General features: G+C 46.3%; 1 protein-coding gene across 1 annotated transcript; it reads right to left on the minus strand.

The window, feature by feature from the left end:
• Window positions 1-906: 906 nt before the first annotated feature.
• On the minus strand, window positions 907-9,991 carry CCKAR (cholecystokinin A receptor). The gene is made up of 5 exons (XM_037529877.2): window positions 9,697-9,991; window positions 8,789-9,040; window positions 5,669-5,930; window positions 2,683-2,810; window positions 907-1,493 (listed from the first exon to the last, which is right to left on the minus strand). The coding sequence occupies exons 1-5, from the start codon at window positions 9,860-9,862 to the stop codon at window positions 961-963; spliced, it is 1,341 nt and encodes a 446-aa protein (XP_037385774.1). The 5' UTR covers window positions 9,863-9,991; the 3' UTR covers window positions 907-960.
• Between the last annotated feature and the right edge of the window lie 9,280 nt (window positions 9,992-19,271).

Below are 19,271 nucleotides of genomic sequence, written 5' to 3' on the forward strand. Positions count from 1 at the left end.
AACTGAGTCCCCGTTGGGAGTGTTTCTGCTAGGCCAGCCCCTGTTCTACTCTGCTCAGGCACGCATAGATCCCAACTCTCCTTTGTACCCAGAGGCTTTCTGGAAAAAAGAAAATGTCATATAGGGTGAGAAATTGAGGCAAAGAAGACTTGAGTTTTAATATCAGCATAGCAAGGTGGAGTTCTTCTACAATATATCATTAAAGCAGGAAAACAGCATTTCTGTGCCCTTGTGGCACTTGCCATTCCTGAAGATAAGCAAGCATTCCACCCAGCTTATTTGCCTGGCATTCTCTCTTCTTTTTTGGAAATGCAAGTTGCAAATTCCAAATTTGACACAATGTTCCTATTCTGATGATGACATAAGCTTAGGTCTCTGACTGTCCTTGACTGACCTCAAGAAAAAGTCACTCCGTTCTCTTACTACAGAAAATGGCCAGAGGAGGGTTTGCTTCTTGTTCCCTTTTGTGGCCACAATGAGGAGGGTGGTTACAGAATGTACATGACAGAGTGATGGATGGGCTCCCCAGGGACAAGGCAGTCCCCACAATTCTGCATCAAGAGCAGAGCATAGGAGTATGTCACTATGGGGAGAGCCCACTGTGGATGTTCTAGAACCTTCTAAAGTTCAGCAAGCTCGAAATCCTTATCTGAACAAGGACTTGGCAATGACATTTGCAGCATGCACCCTCTTGGATGCCTGTTACCAACCTGCTTGGGTGTTTTCTGAGGGTGAATGTTACTGAAAATGGCCTGCCTTGAACTGCTTAGAAACAAGTCCTGGCCTCACTTCATCCCTGAATCCGGGGTGAAGGATGAAACATAGACAACGAACTGTTGCTGCTGAAATGGAAACTTCCTTCTCTTTTACTTCCCGCTTCCTTCCCCTGCTTTCTTTTTCCTTCCCTCCTGTTCTTCCCTCCACTCCCCTCCTTGCTGCTGCACCGCAGGGGCTGCCTGCTCAGGGAGGTGGGGCAGAGGCGCCCATGTGGCTGTATGAGTACCTGGACAGAGAGGCCCCTGTGGTCCTGCCTTCCTCCTCCTCCCCCACCTCCCCGCGTGCCCCTGGGGGGCCGGGGTGGGGGCAGCAGGGGAAGGTGGCCAAGAAGCCAAGGCGGAACCGCTTGTTCATGAAGCAGTAGATGATCGGGTTGACGCAGGAGGAGGTGTAGGAGAGCAGGAGGATGAAGGAAATGGGGGTCCCCGAGAGACGGCGCTCGGCCGAGGCGGTGTCATAGGCCCTCCAGGCATTGGCGCTGAAGATGGGCATCCAGCACAGGAAGAAGAGGACCACGATGACCATGAGCATGCGGATCACCCGCTTCTTGGCCATCAGGTTGGCCGCTGAGCTGCTGCTCCTGATGCGATTGATCCTGCTGCTGCTGCTGGACAGCTGCTGGAGCTCCACCTTCCTGGGGCGCCGGGACTTCTGCAGGTAGCACCCGTCACTGTCCTCATACCTGCCGCCGCTGCTGGCGGAGCTCAGCTTCCTTTCTGGATGGGCAAGTGACATCACTAATGCTCAGGATGGTGGTGCCGGACAGAAGGCATGGAATCCCTCCCTCCATCAGAGTGGCCAGACCAAGCTTGAACTGAAGAACTGGACAATCTTGGGCCTGCCCTGCTATGGGGAAGTGTTTTTCTAGACTAACCATTACTTCCAATGAAAAGCCTCTTAAAACTAATATAAGGTATGAGATATGATATATGTATCATATATAATATGATATATATGATATATATTATGGTATAATATAAAATAACATTATGTGTGTAGATTATAAGGATATGTGTGTAGATTATAAGGATAAAAATGATTAAAGAATGGATATTCACACTAGTTCCTTTTCCTCAGATCCTCAGGAGAAAGGCTTCCTGCTTGCTTGGTAAGCCTCCAGAATGCTTTAGTTGAATAATGAATGAAAATCAACAACAACCAAAATAAAGAGCTGAGTGAAAGAGGAGTAAGAGGGCCTCCCTGGTGGTGCAGCGGGTTGAGCGCAGTGCTGTGAAGCTGTCTGCAGCTTCTGCAGCATGGTTCGAGTCTGGGCCGGCCAGGGAGCTACCCACATGGTGCGGCAGACCTCTCCTAGCTTTCCCCTGCACCCCTCAGCAGTGCTTTTGGTCCTTCTGCCTGTTCTGCTCTCTGCTCTGTCTCTGGTGAATCCTCTCACCCTCCCACACCTCTGGCCTGTCCCCCAGTTCTTGTATAGATAAAATAAATCTTAAACAAAAAAGAGTGGAGTAACAAGGGGGGAAAGCTAAGCCAACAAAGGTGTGGGGGTATTTTAGTGGATAGTGAATAGTGGGTGTTGGATTGTAATGAACGGGGAAGGAGAAAAGCCTGTGGCAACTGACTTCAATGTGTTCTGGATGCCGGAGGATGTCCGTTTGGATGCAGCATTATAGTAAGTCTGGATCACGTGAACCCTCAGCTTATAACCAGGTTATAAGTGTATTATCTCACTTCACTCAGCACCTTTTTGAGAGGAATGATTTCTTTATTTTACAGATGAGAAAACAGAGACACTGATTCTCATAACTGTGTCTTAAAACACAGAATCTCCTAAGAATACTTTTGAAAATCTCCAGTCTGCGCTATATGCACTCTGGATGTATCTAAGTTAGAGAAAACCAGCTTTTGTGATCTTTTGGCACACATACACAGCTCAAAGATAGTTACCTCTAGCAGACTTCTTCTGGTTAGCATCAAATTTTATTCCTTGATAAAGTTCCAAAGAGATTAACCCATATGCCACCATCATCACGATTCCAGGAATAAGAAAGAGGATGAGTAACAGGAACGTGTGCCTAATAAAATAAAAAGAAATCCAATAACCAGCCCCTCCAGTATTTCAAACTCAGATGGGATGGGATAAGTAGGATTCATCTCCATTTGAACTGGTCTGAGCAAACACATTAATTACTAGTATTTAATATCCTTGGAAATTCCATGTCTGGAGATTCAGTCATTAGAGCTGTTTACTTCTTTTCAGATAGTGTCTTATGAAGGACTAGTTAAACTGGAGAAGTTTGGGTAATTCTGTGGCTGAAATTAGTCTACATGTAAAACTAGTGAGAGCTTAAAACAGTGAGAGCATGAGGCTTAGATCTCAATAAATCTTTTATCAAAAAGAAATTACAATAGCTGACATTCACTGAGAACTTAGTGTCCTCACATGTCCTAAACATTGTGTGTGTGTGTACACATATACATGTAGTTACTATATATGTTCTGTCATATATAAAAATATATGTATTATAATGCTTAGCCTAGGTGTAAATACTTAGCCTTATGTATACTTAACATACTACTATAATTACATACATTTAACGTCCATAGTGGCTTTGAGGTAGATGCTATTATCCTAATACCTATTTTTCAAATGAGAAAACTGAGATTTAAGAGTTTAAATAATTTGTCCAAAGTCACACAGCTAATGGCAGCATTGCGATTTGATCCCAAGCAATATGATTTCACAACCTATACTCTTAAACATCACGATATACCACTAGCTGACTTTTAACAACAGAATAATCAAATGCGTAAGTAGAAATGATGGAAAACCTTGGTTTTGCAAAAACTGGCATTCAGACGGACTCTTTGGCCTTGGCACAGTGCATGCTTGTTATAGTGCCCAGAGGGGGCAGAGCTATGCTTTCTCTAAACACATTAGATTCCTGAAGAATTGCAGCCTCCTCCTCTATGAGTCTGGGCCCTAAATCACTCTTGCAGTCTGGCATGTGTAAGGTTACTTGATTAGGCCATAAAATTGTCAGAGGCTCATGGAGGCTGGGCCATTTCTCATTTCAATTGGACATGTTTTGATAAGATTCCTTTCCAAGTCTTGGAAATGTCACTCTCATTTGCAACATAACATGTGTGTGTGTGTGTGTGTGTGTGTGTGTGTGTGTGTGTGTGTGTGTGGGTGTATGTGTGCGCTCATGCACACGTACATACTACTTGGTTAAAATAAAAAAAGGGAGGCAAAAAAAGCAGGGATTCTCTGTTTTAAGTCATTTTTGAATGTCTAGCTCCCTGCTTCTAAAACATGGTGGAATCAGTAAATATAATATGTGAATTGGTGTCCTTTTTTTTTTTTAAAAAAAAAAGATCTAATTTATTTATGCATACAAAAACTGGGGTGTAGGCCAAGGTGCGAGGGGTGAGAGGATTCACCAGAGACAGAGTGGAGAGCCTAACAGGTGGATCTGCTGAAATACACTAGGGAAGCAGCGGGCGAGACAAGAGAGGTCTGCTGTACCATGTGGGTCATCTCCCTGGCCAGGGATGGAACTCATGGCCACTCCGGCGACAGCTTGATAGCACTGATAGTTAACCCCTGCACCACCAGAGAGGCCCCACCAAGTTGGTGTCCTTTTTTAGATATTTAATGACACTCTGAAATCTTACAGTTACTCAATGAAGTAGATACAAGAAATCTATATTATTAAATTCCTGTGTGTATATATAGGGCCTCCCTGGTGGCGCAGGGGGTTAAGACAAAAATCTATGGAGCTGTCCGCAGTTGCTGTAGCACGACTCTGATCCCTGGCTGGCCAGGGAGCAACCCACATGGTGCAGCAGACCTCTCCTGACTCTCCCGCTGTTCCCCTGAGCAGTGTACTTCGGTCAATCTGCCTATTCTGTTCCCTGCTCTGTCTCTGGTGAATCCTCTCACCTCCCGCACCTCTGGCCTGTACCCCAGTTCTTGTATGCATAAATAAATAAATCTTTTAAAAAATTCCTGTATATATAAAGAATCTGAACTCAGAGAGGGTACTTGAAATTGTCCCAAATCATCCAATCCATAAGCCAAGAAACAGGTATGGGAATCTTGCCTTTTTGTTTTTAGTGAAGTGTCCTCTGCAAGAACTGTAGCTGCAGCTCCAAGAAAAACCACATGGGATTTGGAGTTCATTTTCTGCTGTCTTCAATTCTTTAGGAAATCATAGCCCTCCAGGGCATCTAGCCAAACTTCCCTCAAGACCATCTAGAAGTACCTGCATAGTGGTGAACGGCTCTTCTAGATTTGTGACCATGAACAATTTAATTTGTCCATGTCTCAGGTTTCTATTCTGTAAAATGGGAACAATAATAGGACCTTCCCTGTTTGGTTTTGAGAGGATTAACTGAATTTATATATGCATGGCACTGAAAACAGAGTACTCTGAGGTGTCTAACCAAAGAACACAAAACACTGACTGGAAGGGAAACTTGCCTTCGAGGTTCATAGCAGCACTGTTTATAATAGCCATAAACTCATGCCATTTGAGGCATGAAGGGATGGGATTCTGATAAGCAAAATAAGTCAAGAGGAGAAAAAAAGAGGAGAAAGACAAATACTGGATGGTATCACTTAGAGGGAAAGAGGAGGGAAGAGCTAGTCAGGGAGGGAGTACAACGGGCCGCAGGTCCTCGGTGCAATGGTAATAACACTTGAAGTTACAAGCAACAATGTAAACCTGCATTACAGGAATTAAAAGAAACAAAATAGAGCACTCTAAGTTTCAGCTATCCCTGGGATCCTAGAAAGAGGTTAGAAAGATCCTTCTCAAAGTCTCTAGGAAACCGAATCCCCACCACCCTGAACAATGCATTTCTATTTTCACAAAAACCGTAAAATTATATCGGTTTACATCAAGCAAATGAGCACTATGCAACTTACCAGGACTGCTGCATCACCTCATTTGGCAGCAGAAAGCGACACATGTTAGCTGTCTGGTTGTTATTTTTGGTAAAAGGCACCAAGTCGCTATAAATCGGGTATGGAGTCATCAAGGTGAAGGAGAGGCACCAGGTAGCTGCAATCACTTTCAGAGCGTGGGATTTGGTCTGCCAGACCCGGGACTGTAAGGGCTTGCAAATCGCACCGTATCTCTCCAGAGAGATGGCTACCAGGTTAAAAGTGGATACACTCACAGAGGTGCCTGGGAAAGGAACACAGAACGCAGTTATGTTGGCTCAGAAATCCCAGTTTTGGGACTCCCTGGTGGCGCAAGGGGTTAAGATGCAACCTATGAAGCTATCCACAGCCTCTGCAGCACGAGTTCGATCCCCGGCCCGGGAGCTACCCACATGGCACAGCAGACCTCTCCTGTCTCGGCCGCTGCTCCCCTCAGCAGTGTATTTCAGTCAGTCTGCCTGTTCTGTTCCCCACTCTGTCTCTGGTGAATCCTCTCACCCCCACACCTCTGACCTGTATCCCAGGTCTTGTATGCATGAATAAATACATCTTTTTTTTTTTTTTAAAGAAATCCCAGTTTCTTTGCACACTGCCTTAAGTCTGATTTGCTTTGATATCAAAGGAAAATGCTCAGAGGGTAAAGAAATGCACATATATATATATACTTAAAAATGGTTTATTCTCAGCTTTGTTCCAAAAAGGAGTTAAGCTAGTTGAAGAAAGGTATTTGCAAATATAGCTTAATGTCAATTTTTAAATAAGCTTGTTGAACTTTGATTATAATGAACTCTTTAGATGCTTCTTAATTAATAACCAAGAGGATGAAATCTATTCCTATCCCACCTACAGAAAAGTTCTAATTTTAAATTCATTAAAGGAATCTATGACACACCCCTCCCCAGCTATTAAATAAAAACCTGTTCTGGGACAGAATTTGCTGTGTTTTACTGGCTTTGACCCCAAAGAGTTGGTGACATTTAAATCTGAGAGCTCCACAGCCCTTGGAGTCAAGCCTAGATGGTGGACCATGGAGAGAAGCAGCTCACCACCAGGCAGGCCACCTTTTTGGATTTACTTTCACTGCCTAGAGGAGTGTTATGAATGTTAGCTGCTGATAACCGTATTGAGATGAATACAAAATTGAGTGAATTAGAGATCCCACAAAATCATGATGGTATAGCAAACACATCGTGAATTATCTTGCTTTTTATCTTGACTGTTTTCCACAACTTTTTCCATTGAGGTGAAATTGACATGACATAAAATGAACCACTTTAAAGTCGACAATTCTGTGGTCTTCAGTACAAGCATCATGTTGCACAACCACAAAGCATTCATTTTAAATCTTTCACACACTCTGGTTAAGATTCTGAAATAATATCATCGCATCTATGTGTGTGTGTGTGTGGGGGGGTATATAGAGAATGTAATTCTGGTGCCATATACATACATCTGGAGGGGCCTTGACAGCCTGGGGTGCTATGTCATGCTAGTTGTTATTATTGCTTCATTTTTAAAAAAAAGATTTATTTATTTATTTATACAAGCATTGGGTACAGTCAGAAGCATGGGAGGGTGAGAGAACTCACCAGAGCCAGAGGGGAGAGCACAGCAGGCAGACTGACGAAGTACACTGCTGAGGGGAGCAGCGGGCGCGGCAGGAGAGGTCTGTGCGTCATGTGGGACCCTCACCCGGTGGCTGAGGATCGAACTGGCCCTGCAGAGGCTGCGGGCAGTTTTGCAACCCAGCGCTTAACCACTGAGCCACTGGGGAGGCCCTATTGCTTCATTCTTTAACACTGGTCCTTTTCATTTAAGTCCCTTTTAATTTTCAGAGGACTTGGACACCAAGCCACACTTCTTGGTTACTTGTCCGTGGCTTGCAGATCAGCAATTCATCATCATTTTGTCAGAGCTGGAACCCGCTTCCTCAGTTGGGAGAAATAAAGGCTTTTAAAGCTTTCCGGTCACTGAGGACGGCCCCAGCCCAATCAGCTCTGCATGTTTTGCAAGGCTTAGTTCGGAACAAAAAACAGCTCCCCCCTCGTTTCCCGCCTCTCCACCTCCTGTCTAGTTCTCAGAACGGGCAAAGGACAGGGCAGCTTGGCAGCCAGAGGGTCCCCAGAGCCATGTCTTTGTTAGCCCAGGACAGCCAGAGCAGGCGCAAAGCGAGGCAGGGGACTCACTGGCCACTGTGGCAGCTGCTGACCCGGGTTCAAATCTCAGCTCTGAGGTTCCTGCCTGTGTGTCTTTGGTGCCTGTTTCCTCCTCAGGGAGCTGGGAACAAAAGCTGTCTTTCCCTCTTAGGTTGGTTGGGGGATAAAATAAGATCACAGAAGTAAAAGCATTTAGCACAATATCTGGTGACTAAAAAGTACTAAAAAATATTAGCTCCTGTGATTTTTCTAATTATTATTTTCACCATCATTTTAAATGACACAGTCAGAGAGACGCACATCTCAGCCAATCAGGGCCAACTTAGTGACCCCACAGGCTCCGGGAGCAAATTCAGCTCCTTGTCTAGGGCAGACCTCTCTCTTTGTCTCTCTCTGCTTGTTTCTGTCTCTGTCTTTCTCTGTCTGTCTGTCTCTCTCATTGCCTGAGGTGGCCCAAGTTTTTGGGGTAACAAACTAGGAAGTGAATTCTGAGAAGGGGATCTGCAGTTGTAATGAAACTAGTTTTCAAATAACCCCTGTTTCCTAGGAAAGCAAGAGCAACACAAAGCAACCCCTCCTCCATACCTGACACCCCCCCAAAGTCATGCCATGGGTTGGGTAGAGCTCAGAATACAATCAATAGCTTCCAGAAAGGGGCAGAGCAGCTGAAGTCCCTCTTTCTAACAGCAGTAAGAGAAACCAGCCTCTCTGTGGCTTCCTATCAACTTATTCCACTTTGAGAAAGTGACCTCTGAAATCTGCAACTAGGGCTGATCCAAAGATGAGGAGGACAGACACCCCCCCCCCCCATAAGACCAGAGCTGTGTCCTAACACAGAGCTGCACACGGCCAGCTATCTCCTTTCTTACAACTCCACAGATCAGTCAGGGGTTTGGAAAGATCTAGAGCTGAGTGGGTTTGTGGCCAGTCAGCAGCAGCAACTCACCCATGAAGTAGGTGGTGGTCTTGCAAACCGCGCTCCCGAAGATGAAATCCTTGAGCAGGTTGGGGATGAGGTTGAAAGGCATGCAGAAGAGGCAGAGCATGAGGTCGCTGACAGCCAGGGAGAGCAAGAAGATGTTGGTGACAGTTCTCATCCTCTTGTTCCGAATCAGGACCGTAATGACGAGCGTGTTTCCCAGCACGCTGAGCAGGAATATCAAGGAATACAAAAGAATCTGCACCGCCGGCTGCCACTCTGCGGAGTAATGGGGACGAGATGGTTATGAGAGCAGAATGTTAAAACCTTAGGATGCAAAGCAAAAGGTTATTGCTCAGTCTTTTTTTTTTTTTTGCAGGGATGCATATCATGCAGCCCTACTACGCCTGTGCTTACAATTTTTAGCAGAAACACACTGAGAGGACAGTACAGCACAGAGTGATTCAGTTGCTTCTCAAAGGTTGATTTGTTTCAGGATCTCTGGGAGAGAAACTGTTGCTTAAGAACAAAGCTGCTCAAGTGAATAGCGATTGCTTTCTTTCCTAGCTGCTAAGTAGTATTTTGCTTTAAACATTTCTTCACGCTGGGTTGCCCCCAAGAAAAGGCAGCGGCTAGCTGGTGACAGCTTCTTTTCTGGAAAGCTTGTCAGTCCAGCTCTGACACTTGTCCACCCTCGTCGTTACACTTCAGTGCCTCCTCCCGCGTCCTACACACCCACCCGGGCCCCTCCAGGGAAGTGTAGGGACATCTAAGTCAACTCTGCTGTTGAAGCTCTGATCCACACTTCTCAACAGATGACTTTTTCCAGCCTGTCTCACCGGGACTCTGTGCTATTTTCTTTATCTGCTTTGCCTTGGCTCATGTCCCTCCACTGAGCAGTTTTGAGAATTGAAATAAGAGGCTCCGACACTTACCTTTGGAAGGAAGGGGCCGATCCAGGCAGAAAAGTGTGTCATTTTCCATCCCGAGTTCACAGGGAGGAGAGATGTTGCTTCCATTCCCAAGAAGGCTGTCGACCACATCCATCCTTGCTGGCTGCTGTCCACCCAGTGCGCTGCTGACGGCTCCGTCCCGGCTCATTCCTCTAAGGACAGTCTCCCGAAGGCCACCTGCCGTGGAGGGACAGGGAGAGGGTGGCTGCCAGGTGGGGGCTTTGTGGCCATTCCTAAAGGCGACTTGACTTCTCCATGCTCAGTTCAGCTCGGCAAACGCTCGCGCTCCTGCCTGGGAGAGGCGAGCAGAGCCCGCTCCACCTCAGGCCCACCCCCTCTCCTGGCCAGCCTCGGGCCCTGGGCAGGACAGCCCGAGCAGGAGTTAACCCTTCCCAGAGATTCGCTGCTCTCACACACACGTGTGCACACACGCGTGGACACACACACACACACTCGGACACCCAACACACGCTTCCCAGTACCTCTCCTCTGTGGGAACCTGTCAGCAGCCCAGACAGCAGCAGCCCAGAGCCCACATGGCCGTGTGAGACAGGAACAATTAACACGGTAACAGATAGGATAATGCAGACCGCGAGGACTGGAGGGCAGGAGGGGCTGCGTTTCTACCTCCTTATAGAAAAGCAATTAGTGCCATTTTAGTTTTGGCGCCATGCCCAGCAATGTGTGTGGATCTAACCGCTGCCCGGTTGTTAAGTTGTTACCAACCCCAGGGTTATTTCTTGTGGTCTCTGCCCTTGTTAACTGGAAGGACAGGGATACTTTTGAATATTGGTGCCTGGATCCTTATTACAAAAAATTGCAGATTAGATTTTCCATTCAGTCATTTTCTTCCTTTGTCCATTCACCCAGTGAGCCTTCGCTGAGTGTCGACCATAAACACGTAAACAAATAAGAGAAAGATCATGTCAGATAGTGTTAACCACAGTGAAGGAAATGAAACAGAGAGGTGTGGTGGAGAGGACCGGATGGGGGATGCTCAATGGGGTAGTCAGGAAAGGCTTCCTGGAGGAGGTGGTCATGATCTGAGCTCTAGATGAGGAGGAAGTGGTGGAGAAAGTTGTGATGATTTGAGGAAATCTATACAGGAGGAGTCTGGTTTTTTATTTTAAGCAGAGACCACAGCCTGTGCAAAGGCCCTGAGGTGGGAATCAGATTGGCCCACTTGAGGAATAGCTAGAAGTGGGTTTAAGTAAGAGATAAACCGTGGAAGGAAAGATTAGAGGAGGGACTGGTCAGGGGTCTGGGCTTCCTGTGAAGTTCTGTGATGCTTGAAAATCCTTCATGTACAGATTTTGTCCTCAGTTCAGACCCTTGGGAAAGCAGACAATAGCAGCGGGTCCTGCTTCTGAAATGCTGCCTGGTCTGACTGGGACCTGGTCTACTTGCTGGACCCTGTGGGGCCTCAGTATACTGCCCACGCCCTCAGTTGACAGCAGCATGCTCTAACTTTGCTGAGGCCCTGCCGGACACAGGTGACGTTTCACTGTGGAGGCTTAGGGTGTGGGGTTGGGAAGACAGTGGCTCCTCTCTTTTTTGAAACCACAAAACAGCTCATGCTTGAGGCGCTTAGACATCCACAGAGGTTGCCTTCTACTGAGGTTCACAGGGGGCCCAGCAGCTTCTGCTTTAGCTGGGGGTTTGGGGGAAGGTCCCGCCCCAGGATCAAGAGCAGAAGAGTCCTGGCTTGGTGTTTGCCCTCGCTGGAGCCTGATTTGGGGCACACTCTCCCCTCCTGCCCTCCTTCTTTCCCTCCCTTCAATTCTGTTCTGTTAAGGTGGGCAGGAAGGGAGGGGCCATATAGGGGGGTATAGGGTGCTAGAGAGTTTTAGATGCACAAGGAGAAGCTCTTTAGAATTTATGCTTTACAATCCAGAGCCCCTTGTAAATACCCAGGTTAATGGTTAAAAAAAGGAGATAGATCCCCTCCCGGTGAATCCTTCAGCCCCAGGCGTGGGAGTCTTTATTTTTATCCAATATCCTTGGTGATGGGAGGCCAGGAATCTCAGAGTCACCTCTCAGGAAGTTCTCAGGAGCCATTAAAGAGCCCAAGTGCAGGTAGAGAGCAGGCTGCAGGAACCTAAACCCAGTCTCCACCACTAGCCAGCTGTGCAATGTGTACAAATTACTTTTCTGAGCCTCAGCTTGCTCCTCCTTAAAATGGGCACGACATAACATTACCTGTACACAGAGCAATACAGGGAAAGCGCTTAGAACAATGTCTGGAACACAGCTCTGGATAATAATAATTACAGACTAATACTAGGGCTGCTCTATTCATGCCCATTATTGGAATCAGAGGGAGGATTTGCAGCTCCAGGGCCCTAACACAGTGCCTGGTATGTAGTATACACTTGGAAATGCTTATGAATAAAATGTGAAAAATTGGGAAATACAATCTTTTATATTGCTTATTATTCCTTCTCATAGTGCTACCATATTGTTTCTTTTTCTGACCAACTCTGGATTTTTCACCCTGAGTTTCTGAGCCAGTGTTACCTTAGGGTTAAACTGCAAGTAAAAGAGCATTCCAAGGAGAAACATTAGGAAATGCAAGGAAAGCAGATGCATTTACCAGGGTGTTTGCTCTTCTTCCCGTCCTCATCATAGCTGCTACGCTGGATGCAAGGGGACCAGCCAGGAACAAACTTGACACAACTCCTACCTGCCTGAGATGCTCATCCTCAGGAGACAGCCCACAAATAGAGTGGGCGAAATAGAAGTGCCCCTTTGGCCTCGGAACCCTAGCTTCTGATTGGATACAATTTACTAAATTGATAAAAATTGTCAGAAATTCACAAAATTGAGTTGAAATGAGAGCCTCCCCTCTTTCTGAGACACATGGTGTTGGGAGCGGCCTAAGTCTGGGTGATTTCTAAGGTCCCCTGAAACGTTTTAGGTACTGGGGGGCTCTTGTCTGGCAACTACTGCCCTACCTAGACAGAACATGAGCCATCTCAATGGGTTTCTGGTAAAGAAACTGGTAACTGTTGCACGAATCCTTTTTCCTAAGAAACAATGGTTCTAAAACATCTCAAAGATTGATATGGGTTTCCCCTCATTTTATCATTACTAACATGTGTCACAGGCTCATGGAAAACCTTTATAAAATAGAGAAGTATAAATATAACGCAAATATATCTCAGGGCCCCTGATGGTGCTACTTTCAGAGAAACACAGTCCTGGAGCCCAAGGTAGCTTAGGTAATTGCTTGTTGTGGAATTTACAATTCATAGGGCAGCCTGACATTTCTTAAAATCCTCTGGCTTCTCCTGCAATTGCCCAGCATTTTGCTGGCAAGAATATCACTTGCTAAATTTCTATTCCTTGTTCTTTTCCCAAACTCACTTTTCTGTTTTATTCCTTTCCCTCCTCTGCCACCCCAGACTCTGCTCTGGCCACCCTGGTTACTCTGGAGGGCAGACACGCTGAGGTTCTGGGCACCCTCTGCACCCCACAGAGGGCTGTATATTCCCCCTGAAGTTCTCCCATTGACTATGCTTGGAGAAGTCATGGTGGATCCTTTCTGATAACTAATTCCCCCTCCTCCTATGAAGGAAAGAAGCACCATCTCTGCGAGGCTGGTACTTAGCACTCCAGCTGGGTCCAAGCAATTGACTCTGACAGTGTCTCCATCTCACAGTGAGGACCTGTAAGATGGGCGAGCAGTGGGAACACGTCTTTTAGAAGGCTGCTGGGATATCCCATGTCCCCCTCATGTCACATGTATGGAAAGAACTCTGCAGTGTGTGCTATGTCATAGGGGCTCAGTCAATCATCATCATCATCATCATCATCATAACATTATAGATTGTGAGGGAAAGAGGAGCATGATTATCTGGGAGAAGAACATTCTGGACAGGGTATTTATTATTGTCTGAATATTTTCCTCATTATTGGATAGGAACTCTACTTAAAGAGATGAAGATGATATATAATTTGTAAATGGCTATCATAAGCTACTTCTCTTTCCCCCTTTTAATATAGTAATTGGATACCCCACTGGGTACCCATGTGATTGGCACAGAGCTGCCTCGAATCAATGCTCTGTCTCCCAGCCCCTGTGTAGCTAGACTTGGCTCTATGGCAAGGTTCTGACTAGAGGGATGTCAGGAGAAAATGAGTGTGTAGCTCGAGAAGTATCTTTACAAAGAGCTAGCCTACCCTTTTGATTCCTTTTTATCCTTCCTCTGGCCAGAATGAAGATGTAATCACTGGAGACAGAGCAGCCATTTTGTATCCTGAGGTTGGTGCTATGTGTGGGGCATATGTGTGAAAGTTCTGTCTGAACTCTAGAGAGATGGTGAGTGATAAAAGCACCATTGATTGGGCATAAATCCTCCCTTATAAGCTTTATTCTGCTGTTTCTACTCCTCCTATAGCCTCATGGGATGGGCTTTGATTATTTTGTTTCATCAATAAGGAAATTCAGTGTTCTAGGAATTAGACTTACCACCTCACCTCAAAACTCCCTCCAGTTCTTTGTGGGAACCCCCAGATTAGGTTTCACGTGTCCCCACAGACCACTCTCTTAGGTATATCACCTGGTCCATCTCTATTTCCCCTCACCCCCTTGGCTTCCACCAAGGACATGTCCTATGCTTGAAAGCACTGGAATCCCACTGGGGAACGCCACCATCCACGGAAAGGACACTGCCCTCATGTCTCCCCCACCAGCCAGTCCTCTGGGCACCAACACGCAGAGGTGGGAAGCAAGCACCCACCCTGCTTGGGTCAGAACTTCAGAAAGGCTCCTGTGAAAACAGGTCCATCCGTCCAATCCCATGCCGAGAGCTAGCCCGGTCTCCATGTCCCTGTTCTCCCGCTCTGCTCCCCATCCAAACACTTTCCTCCCCCTCAGTGGAAAGGCCAAAGGCCCCCAGAATATTTGTGGATGCAAAGAGGTGGATGTGACTCTCCATCCATGGGGATGCTGGGGAGGGCTGTGCCCCAGCTCTGACTGCCAGGTGCCCTCCTTTCTGTTTCTGGGTTTCATCTTCACCCCATAATGCTTTCCAGCTATGGCAGGATGAGGCTGCTGCACAGTCAGGTCACTAAAAACCCGAGTTTCACATGCCTCGAGGTGTGGGGAGCCAGCAACTGGGCTCTTACGGGAACCTTTTAGCGACCGGTGCCCGGATGGCTTCACATCCACCCACGTGTCCACTTGCTATTTTGGAATTGTAACAGCTACCGAATCCATTAACTGGACTAGAAGTGAAAGCAATTGGAAGCACAAGTGCCTTGAAATGTTTAAGCACTGCAATGCTCATCTGGCCTAAGATCTCAGTCCCTGCCGTGGCCCAATTATCCTTTAATCCTTTAGTTTAAAGGAAAAATGTCAAATTTTAAAAATGTCATTTCTATGTCTGTCAATAGTGAGAGTGTGGATTTGAATTTTTTTTTTTTTTAAACAGGCACTAAGTGGTCACTGAGCGCTGAGAGCACCTAAGCACTCTGTGCCCGACTGAGCTGTGGTGATGCCATTGACCTGGCCAGTCTCCAAGGTGGGCTCTGTCTGCCACGCTCGCTGCGGGTGTATCTGCAGCTGTGCCTACAAAGTCTAGCGCACTGTACACATGCCCTAAAAGTTTGTTGGGTAAAAGCAGGAAGAGTTGGGAGGACTGATGCCACCTAATGCCACTTATCCTTCTTCACATGGAAGAAAATGTTGGAGTCTGAAATTGTGAGATTTTTCCAGACTGGATAGAATTTTCTCCCTTATTTTACTGTTGATGTAACTATTCTGAGAACTCAAGTCTCTTGAATGAAGTGCTCTTTCCAAGCCAATAATAGCAGCGGCGGCAGCAAAAGTAGTGATAAAAGCTCACACTTACTGGCTTCTCTTTCGAGAGCTTTCTATGCAGACTCATGTCATCTTCACATCAGCCCGTTAAGAATCAATGTGACAATATCTTGAGGCTCTAGAGTCAGACAATCTGGGTTCTTTCTCGCTCTCACTCTCTTTTTTAAAAATTTGTTTATGTATGCATATAAGAACTGGGGTGTAGGCCAGAGACATGGGGGGTTAGAGGATTCACAAGAGAGATTGGGGAGCAGTACAGGCAGACTGACTGAAATACACTGCTGAGGGGAGCAGTGGGAGAGACAGGAGAGATCTGCTGTGCCATGTGGGTAGCTCCCTGGCCGGCTGGGCATCAAATTTTTGCTGCAGTGGCTGGCGCTAGCTTGATAGCGCTATGTCTTTAACCCCTGCGCCACCAGGGAAGGCCCCTCTCTCTTTTTATAAATTATTAATTGTTAGTGAAGAAGGTCAATGGGAACATTTGGAACCTTCGCTAGTGAGAGTCAAAATAGGATAGGCGATGTCTGAGTTCCTTTATCAATGAACGCCAAGGCTCTTCCTAGAATGCCCATTGTTAGCAGGTCATCTTAAGTCCTTTTCTGTACCTTACACCTGCCTGTGTCTCCAAGGAAATGACCTGGGAGTTATTGGCTTCACAAAAATGATATTACATTTTATTTTTTTTCCTCTGCAACTTTCTTTCACCTAGGAATCACTTAGAGGTTATTCGGCCAGTATAGATTGGCATATCCTTTTAAACTTCTCTAGAGTATTCCATAATAGGGTGCGTCACACTTTTACCATTTTTTTGCTTTAGGTTGTTTCCAGCATTTTGCTCTTTCACACAAAGCCACTGTGAGCTGTTTGGTGGCCTTCTCAGGCACATGTTTCTCCAGGCGCTTCCCCATAACAACAAAACTCTGGAATTGCTGCATTTAAAAGAAAATGATACTTCCAGATCAAAGGGCGGGAGGGAGGAGCACAGGGGACTGAGGTGATGGTGCGCAGGTGCACTGGGGAAGGAAACTCTATGGGGACTCCACCTGAGGGGGTGGAGGAAGAAAATATTATTTTAAATGAACAATGGGGCCTCCCCGGTGGCGCAGCGGTTGAGCGCTGGGTTGCGAAGCTGCCTGCAGCCTCTGCAGCTCCAGTTCGATCCCCGGGCCTCCAGGCGAGGGTCCCACATGGCGCGCAGACCTCTCCTGCCGCCCGCTGCTCCCCTCAGCAGTGTCCTTCGGTCCTTCTGCCTGCTCTGCTCCCCGCTCTGGCTCTGGTGAATTCTCTCACTCTCCCGAGCCTCTGACTGTACCCAGTGCTTGTATAAATAAATAAATAAATCTTAAAAAAAATAAAATAAAATGAACAATGATGTAAAAAATTTCTAAAAATGACACCTCCAAATTCCCATGCAAAATGGCCGAGCCAATTTGTACTCGCGAAGTGCACAATCTCCTCACCTACCCATGTGTAGCCATTCGATTTGCCAATCTGTTCAGTATTTCCCAGGCTGACAGAGGTCTTAGAGTTTATTTTTGCATCTTTATTGCTCATGAGGTTGAGTATCATTTGTAGTTTATCAATCATTTGAATTTTTTGGATTTATCTGCTCATTTCTTTTGTGCATTTTTCTATACATTCTCTTTCTGTCATTGATTGATGAGTTTTTTTGCTTTCTTCTGATACTAAGCATTTGTTAACTATGGTACAAATATTTTCTCTCAGTCTGCATCCAGTCCTTGTAATTACAAACCTAGATTGGAATCCTAGCACTCAGATCGACTTTCTGGTTACATTGAATAAATACTTATCTCAGTTTTGGAGTCTGCATCTATAAAATGGAAGTAACACCCTACCTTTATGGTGTTGTTAGGATTAAATAAGATAATGACGATAAAACGTTTGGCCCAGTGCCTGGTATGTAATAAGTTCTTTTTTTTTTTTATTTTTTTTTTTTTAAAAGATTTATTTATTTATTTATACAAGCACTGGGTCCAGTCAGAAGCGCGGGAGGGTGAGAGAATTCACCAGAGCCAGAGTGGGGAGCAGAGCAGGCAGAAGGACTGAAGGACACTGCTGAGGGGAGCAGCGGGTGGCAGGAGAGGTCTGCGCGCCATGTGGGACCCTCCTTCGGTGGCCGGGGAGCAGCTGGGGATCGAACCGGCGCTGCAGAGGCTGCGGGCAGCTTCGCAACCCAGCGCTCAACCGCTGCACCACCGGGGAGGCCCTGTAATAAGTTCTTAAAGGTAATATTCATTGCTAAATCTTTAAAAGACTTTTCCATTCATGAGCCAAACACTTATCTTCAACTTTTACCCATTGGTAATAGATCTACTCTCTGTAGTAAAACAAAAATAAAAGCCTGTAGGATCTTTTGGGATGAACAGGATAAGAAACATCACACCTGACTTTAGTTTATAACTTCTACAATAGGCCTGTTTTATTTTTACTTTTAGCCAATGTTGTATAAATTAAATTGTTAGTACAGCAGGGAAAGGCCTGAATAGAAGTAAATTTGGTTTCCATTAAAAAAACTTTTAAAGCAAATGTATAAAAGCATTTTTCCTAACAGCGTGGGAAGATGAACAGACATCCTGTCCTCTCCTCCCCCTGTAACATTACGACAAAAGGATCGTTCTTAAAACCACTCACTTGTTCTGAGAAGCCAAATAGCTCCTTCTGAGCCTGACCATCAGTCTTTCTGTGTGGCTATGATTATGATTAATTCAGATTATGTTGTTTTTTGAGTGTAAACAGATTCCTCCACAAGCCTCTAAAACAGGTGGTGCAAGAACTATTTTCTCCAAACTTTATTTTTTTAAAGATTTATTTATTTATGAATACAAGAACTGGGGTACAGGCCAGAGGTGTGGGGGGTGAGAGGATCCACCAGAGACAGAGTGGGGAGCAGAACAGACCGACTGACTGAAATACACTGCTGAGGGGAGCAGTGGATGAGTCAGGAGAGGTCTGCTGCACCATGTGGGTAGCTCTTTGGCCGGCTGGGGATTAAACTCATGCTGCAGAGGCTGCGGATTGCTTCATAGGTTGCACGAGGGAGGCTCCAAACTTTAAAATGAGGGAACAGAGGCTCTGAGGGCAAAGGCATCTCTGACCTTCCCAGTATGAATTGGTGCCCCTTCCAGATCCCTCCACCCCACTCTGTAGCTCTCAAACCATGTCCCTCTGTGTGTGCAGAGTCCCCTGGCCTCCTCTCCAGAGTCCTTCCTGCTGTGCCCCTTCCATGCTGGCTGGGCGCTGGGCACAGAGGAAGCCCACTGGCCCCCACTTCAGCCTCAATCTCCCACCTGGGGTTCACGGTGAGCAGAGTGGGGGGAGAGGACCAGGTTGGGGGGAGGAGGGTGTTTTCTGGGAGTGATGTGTCTGATGGAATCAGACACACACATCCAAGTATGGGAGGACAGGGAGCCGAGCCAGGAGGCTCCAGAGTCTACCTGGTGCTCTTCATCCTCAGTCATTTCGAATGACCTCCCTGAAATGGTCCAGGATGCTCTCATCTGGGACTGTCCTGTTTTGATGCAGCTAAAACTGCATTGTCAGGGAGAAAGGTGACTCTTAAAATGTGTTCTCCAGGGCATCCCTTGGAGGCCCCCTTGGAGGTGCAAGGGGTTAAGCACCGCACTATGAAGCAATCTACAGCCTCTGCAGCACGAGTTTGATCCCCGGCCAGCCAGGGAGCTACCCACATGGCGCAGCAGACCTCTCCTGACTC

Source organism: Talpa occidentalis, unplaced genomic scaffold (genome assembly GCF_014898055.3).
Source record: "Talpa occidentalis isolate TD23 unplaced genomic scaffold, MPIMG_talOcc4v2.1 talOcc4.6, whole genome shotgun sequence".
Taxonomy (NCBI): domain Eukaryota; kingdom Metazoa; phylum Chordata; class Mammalia; order Eulipotyphla; family Talpidae; genus Talpa; species Talpa occidentalis.